General features: G+C 43.8%; 1 protein-coding gene across 1 annotated transcript; it reads right to left on the bottom strand.

Moving 5' to 3' along the window:
• Positions 1–5,379: 5,379 nt before the first annotated feature.
• LOC115481757 (actin-85C-like) lies at positions 5,380–6,510 on the bottom strand. Its single transcript, XM_030221135.1, has one exon. It carries the CDS (start codon positions 6,508–6,510, stop codon positions 5,380–5,382), a length of 1,131 nt encoding a protein of 376 aa, XP_030076995.1.
• Between the last annotated feature and the right edge of the window lie 411 nt (positions 6,511–6,921).

Below are 6,921 nucleotides of genomic sequence, written 5' to 3'. Positions count from 1 at the left end.
ATATTTTGCTTAAAGTACAATATTTAAATTGGAATGGATATTAGTCAAATGTTCAAGAAAACCCATGGTGTGGAATTTTGAAAAGAATACATTTGGATCAAAATGACAATTGTAAATTGAGCAAAGTAAACTCAGGATAGCTGTGGGTCAGAACGACCAAGATAAGCTAATAAGTAGTGAAGTAGACCAATGGCCCAATGAGAAGAGGGGACTGTGGAGAATATGCTGATGTGGATTTGTGCTGGGAGCATCTAATTATGTCACAGGACATGTGAACCAGGGGCATAGCCAGACACCCAGTTTTGGGTGGGCCTGGGCCCAACATGGGTGGGCAAAAGAACTCCACCCTGTCCAACAGGTAATTTGGTCTCTCCCTCTCTTGCCTGCATACCATATGGTCTCTCAAACATCCTCCCTCCCCCACATAACTTTTAAGTAGCAGATTTTCACCATCAGCGAGCAGCAACTAATACACACTGCTCATGTTGGCCCCACAGCCGTCCCTCTGATGCAACTTCCTGTTTCTGCATAGGTGGGAATACATCAGAGGGAAGACTGTGGGGCCGGTACGAACAGTATGTATCAGTCGCTGCTTGCTGCAGGCAAAGATCTGCTGTTTACAAGGTATGCAGGAGGGACAAGTTCAGAGTTTTCGGCTAGTGGGCCTTGGGGATCCCTGCCAGCCACATCATAGGTGTGCTGCTACTGGGTGGGCTTGAGCCCAAAGTGGGTGGGCCTGGGTCCACCCTTGGCTACACCACTGATGTGAACATGACTAGACAATATCCATTCAGTCCTATGGAACTAAAATCATATATAGGAACTGAATTATCAGTTGTTGTGAACGACTCTTATACTGGGGAGAATAGGTGGAGGGTGTTGAGAGGGATGGGGAGGGGGTAAGGGAAGGGAGGTCTTATTAACATGCAAGACAATGTTTTGTATTTGATAGACATTGAATGTTTGTTGATATGGAGTCTATACTGTTTTTTTCCCCCAATATTCGTTTGCTGTACAAACTGAATTTATTCTTGTATAATAAAAAGAGTTAAGTATAAGAACTGAATTATCCTGCACATGGCAGAATAGTTAGGGAACTTAGAGTAAGAATATCTCTATCTAAGTCTGACTTTATGTCACCCATAGGCATGAACAGCTTGACAGAATCAGATCTCCTGGGCTAACAGCCAATTTCTCACAAATAAATACCTTGGGTAAGCAAAAATGATTGCTTTTTCTCTCAAACTGGAGCAGCTGCATAGAAGGTATTTTCCCTTTTTCACCGAAATATATTTGTGCTCAAAATATTCATAGAAAAGAACCGAGTTGATTTTTTCCCCACTTGTTTCATTTACTTTCTGTTATCTTATTCTCAAACTTCTGCTGATCAATTTCATTGATTTACCATTAATTGTGCTGTAACTCTTAGGGCCCTGTTTACTAAGGTGCGCTAGCATTTTTACCACATGCTAAAAATTAGCGTGTGTTAACCATGTAGATGACCATAGGTATATTATGGGCATCTACACAGGCAGAGCTGCCGAGAGACTGGGCCAGGCCTGGGACAAGGCCGCCCCAGGCCCCCCCCTCTGGTCGCCAGGCCCCCCCTCCACCCGCCACCAGGCCCTTTCTCCACCCCCGGGCCCTCTGCACTGACCTTAAGCGTCTCACCTTCGAAAGCACAGCAAGCAGTGGCAGACCACTCCTTTTGTGTCCCGCCCTCGCGGAAGTTACATCAGGAGTGGTCTGCCGCTGCTTGCTGCGCTTTCGAAGGTGAGGCGCTTAAATTCAATGCCAGGGAGTGACGGAGGGCGGGCGGGCCGGACTGCGGTGGCGGCGCCAGGCCCCCCCCCCCCAGAGGCCCAGGCCCGGGGAATTTTGTCCCCCCTGTACTCCCCTCTCGGCAGCCCTGTACACAGGTAGTGCATGCTAAAAATGCTAGCACACCTTTGTAAACAGGGCCCTTAAGTTGTGTTAAATAATTGTGATCATCTCCTCTCCCACACTCAGGTATATAAATATAAGCATAACATGGAAGAGGTTATTCAGGGGCACCGCCTTTTAACATAACAATTTCTCAAACAATTGGTGCATTGGGAGGGAATTCAAGAGTTAATTCAGTGAACAGATTAGTTCTGTAAATTAACTTTTAGTGCTGTATTTAAAGAAATATTGACTTTGTCTGTTTTGCACGATTGTTTCAGAGGCGTAGCCAGGTTTTGATCTCAGGGGGAGCAGACTTTTATAAATTAGGCGCCGGTTGGGGTCAGCTAGACAGCAGTGTCTGTGTCCTTGCTCAAGGGCTGCCAGTGGTGTGCTGGAGCAGGCTCTCACAGGCTCTCAAGAGCCATTTGTTAAGTTTTTAAGAATTTTGGGAGCCGGTTCTCCATGGCTACTTTAACAAATGGATCCCAAAATGTGGGCTTGGGCCCCTCCTGAATTCTCTTTTACTTTGCTGGCAAGAGAGAGCCCCCTGTTAACAATTTACCAGCACACCCCTGGCTGTTGCAGGCACTGATTAATACAGGCTGTCTCTGTTGTGTCCTGCCTACAAGGAAACAGAAAGTTACATCAGGAGGCAGGATGCAGAACAGGTCCCTGGACTGTCCAGAGCAGGCAACCTGTCTTCTTAACTACCTAGCACACACATTTATTCCACTGCTCGACACCTCGTTAACATTAGAGCAGCCATACTGGGTCACACCAATGGTCCATCTAACCCATTATCTTGTTTCCAACAATGGCCAACCCAGGTCACAAGCACCTGGCAGAAACCCAAGTTGTGACAACATTCCACGATAACAATCTAATACAAAATAGGGAGCCACAAAAGATTGAAATAGAGACCCCCTCCTCTCTGCCCAAGGAAGCCAGACTCTATAAACAGTGCAATACTGGTAAAAAAAGAAACAGAAATGCATTTTCTCCTGTACTTTGCAAAATAAAAATTGAAAAAAAATGTACCTTTTACAAAACAGGTATTTGTATTTTCAAATATAAGCCACATTTAATCCAACTTTGCTTGGGATAATGTGTGATATAAATCCTCCACTTTTTAAGACACTGCCTATCCTGCTGCATAGTGATGGCACAAGGAAAGCAAGTTTGGTCCAGTGAAGACTAACTCAAAATAACCTGTTCCTTAGATGGGCCCTAGTATTACTATTATTAAAAACGCGACCATTCCATGCCTCTGTGGCTATGTTCCACTAATGTTAAATGATTAACTGGATTTCTTGAAAGGATTATATAAACATAGGATGCAAGACCAGGGACAAAAACATACATTTATTTATTCAATATCACAATTCCTCATGCACAACCACAAAACAACTTTTTAGGGTGGATAGTGTTCCTTTTATTATCGACCAGATAGAGATAAGAGTTTTCAGTTTTGGCACAGTCATTACAAGCAAAAAATATAAGAAAACCAATGGACTGCATTAGGGGCTTATAGCCCATTTATGTTTAAACAAAAGAGATCTGATGAAACAAAATATTTCTTTTTATTTTGACTTATAAAACCACTTGACCCTGAAACACATTCAAAACAGAATAATCCATTTGAGTATCTAAAAGATAGTTCTACAAAATAGATGATGTGATTCCATGTGCCCCAATGAAAGGACAGTTTAATTCTACTTTCATTTCATTTCAATATATTCTATCACCTTTAAAACACCAGGCTTCCCAAGGCAGATAACAACAACAGGAAACAGAATATCCTCACTGAAATCTGGATATCTGTATTGTATAGAGCAAGAACAGTGAAGAAAAATGAGCTCAACCTATAGAGTTTATAATTGCGGTGTCTAACGGCTACAATATTTTTTGAAGCAGTTTTATTTATTTATTTGCTGCATTTGTATCCCACATTTTCCCACCTATTTGCAGGCTCAATGTGGCTTACATTATGTCGCAATGGCGATCACCATTAACGGAATAAGAAGGTCAGAAGTTTTAGTTGAGATGGTCGCCGATAATGGAAACCGAGGATGCCCATCTCAAAAATGACCAAATGCAAGCCATTTGGTCTTGGGAGGAGCCAGCATTCGTAGTGCACTGGTCCCCCTCACATGCCAGGACACCAACCGGGCACCCTAGGGGGCACTGCAGTGGACTTCACAAATTACTCCTAGGTGCACAGCTCCCTTATCTTGGGTGCTGAGCCCACCAAACCCCCCCAAAACCCACTCCCCACAACTGTACACCACTACCACAGCCCTTATGGGTGAAGGGGGGGCACCTATATATGGGTACAGTGGGTTTGTGTTGGGTTTTAGAGAGCTCACTGTTTCCTCCACAAATGTAACAGGTAGGGGGGGTATGGGCCTGGGTCCGCCTGTCTGAAGTGCACTGCATTACCCACTAAAATTGCTCCAGGGACCTGCATGCGCTGTCATGGCCCTGAGTATGACATCTGAGGCTGGCATAGAGGCTGGCACGAAATATTTTTAAAGATGTTTTTTGAGGGTGGGAGGGGGTTAGTGGCCACTGGGGGAGTAACGGGAGGTCATCCACGATTCCCTCCTGTGGTCATCTGGTCATTTCGGGCAACTATTTGTGCCTTTTTCGTAAAGAAAACACGTCCGGGTGAAAACGTCAACGTGTTCGTCAGGGATGTCCTTGCTTTTTTCGATTATGGGTCAAAGATGTCCAAGTGTTAGGCACGCCCAAGTCCCGTCTTTGCTATGCCTCCGACACGCCCCCTTAAAATTTGGACGTCCTTGCGACGATCTGCAGTTGGAGACGTCCAAATTCAGGTTTCGATTATACTGATTTGGACGTCTCTGTGAGAAGGACGTCCATCTTCCGTTTCATGTCGAAAGATGGACATCCTTCTCTTTCGAAAATGAGCCCGAAAGTGTGCATGTGAACACAAGCAGGAGAGGATGATAGAATAGAGGAAATTGCCATTTTTGTATACATATAAAAAATAACGGAATATAAGTAATGGAAGAAAACAGGAAAATCCTTATATGAACACAAGTTAGATTAGGAGAAATCACATGATTTAGGAGAAATGAAACTTATAACAGTATATAGAAAGTTGTGCTGAGCAGATTTTGTTATTCAGTCTTTGCATCTGGCTTTTCTGTGTGACAACCTGCTCCTGAGAGAACAATTATTTTGTATTGGCTTAGTGGAATACCAATAAAGATTTTTACTGGTTGCACCTACACCTAAGTCTGATTTTCTCTCTTATTCCAGCCACTAGGGCTGAAATGTTTTCTCCTCCCCAGGGGAAAGGGACGGGACTACACAATACTTACATGATAACTAATCTGCAGTGTAGAGAAATACTGTATGTAGTCCATTCAAAGTTTCTCTGTTTTATTCCTTACCATTGGTAAATATATTTATATGACCTCCTATATGTTAAAAGCATTTTCTGTGAACTATATTTGGTCCAATTTCATTGAACTCTGCAGCAGTGACCCACATCTGCTGAAAGGCTGAGAGGGAAGACAGAATAGAGCCCCCCATCCAGGCTGAGGTTTTTCTCTCAGAAGGAGCATAAACCTTCAGCGGAGTGGTCACAGGGAGCGCCTTTTTCATTTCCTTGGCGATTCGCTCAGCCATTCCAGGGAAGAGGCTGGATCCTCCAGATAGGACTATATTGTAGTAGAACATAGTCCTGAGGTCAATATCACATTTCATGATGGTGTTTAAGCAGAGCTTGTCAATGCCTGGGGCTTCTATGCCGATAGTGGGAGGGCAAAAGAGAATCTCGGGGCAACGGAACCTCTGGTTTTGTATTTTTACAAGGCTCCCATCGGGGAGTTTGTACTCTTTCTCTATCTCAGATGGAATCTTGGCCATCTCTGCTTCCATGTCCACAGCAATATAACAGGTCTTTTCCTTGATGTCTCTGACAATTTCTTTTTCAGCTGTACTTACGAATGAGGCCCCATTCTCAGTCAGAATGCGCATGAGGTAATCAGTGAGGTCTGTGCCTGCCAGGTCTAGTCTCAGAACAGCATGAGGCAGGAAATAGCCCTCAAAAACAGGCACAGTATGGGATACACCATCACCAGAGTCCATCACACAGCCAGTGATACGCCCAGAGGCATACAGTGCCAATACAGCTTGCACAGAAACATACATGGCAGGCACCTTGAAGCTCTCAAAGAGCAGCTCTGTCATTCTTTCTCTGTTGGAAAGAGGGTTCAGGGGCACTTCTGTCACCAGTATTGGCCTATCTGAAGACCTAATCCTCAGGTCATTGTCATATACATTCTGCCAGATCAGTTCCATGTCTTCCCAAGACCTCACTATCCCATGCTCCACAGGGTACTTGATGGACAGGATTCCCCTTTTTGCCTGGGCCTCATCTCCAATGTAGAAGTCCTTCTGACTGACTCCAACCATGACACATTTGCTTTTTGGACGACCAATGATATTGGAGTATGTAAATCGGGGGTTCATGTCCCCTGCAAATCCCACCTTGATCAGACCTGAACCGTTATCTAAAACCACAGCAGGATGAAGTTTTCCCACACTGCACATTATACTGGCTCTCTTATTTCATGCTGCACTTGCCAAGCCTCATGGACACTGATGTGATCTGTGAAACTCTTCTTCCTTGCTCCTGCAAACTTCAGTTAGCAGTGATATGGTGACAGTGATGGGCCTTTGAGGTCACAATGTGTTTGCATCATTGAAACCTTTCCAGGGATATTTCCCCTGTTACTGTTCCCTACAAACAGACATTATAAAAGTCCAGATTCATATCTTTTCTGAATCCCTTATTTAACTTGCATGAAAATTGGTATATATGGCATTATAACTTTATCTTAAAGATAGGCTTTAATTCTACAGAATATTTTTGTCTTTTTTTGTTTGTTTTTGCAGTTTGCTTATTAGTTATTCCAATTTTGTGGACATTAACACAGATATTCCTGGGTACTAGTGGTTCAG

This window comes from Microcaecilia unicolor, chromosome 1, assembly GCF_901765095.1.
Source record: "Microcaecilia unicolor chromosome 1, aMicUni1.1, whole genome shotgun sequence".
In the NCBI taxonomy this organism is placed as follows: domain Eukaryota; kingdom Metazoa; phylum Chordata; class Amphibia; order Gymnophiona; family Siphonopidae; genus Microcaecilia; species Microcaecilia unicolor.
Note: the sequence above shows the minus strand (reverse complement) of the source record. Positions and strands in the feature narration are given on the sequence as shown.

Bases quoted from the DNA above. Each gene is read 5' to 3' on its own strand.
- LOC115481757 (XM_030221135.1), bottom strand. From the start codon at position 6,510: ATGTGCAGTGTGGGAAAACTTCATCCTGCTGTGGTTTTAGATAACGGT.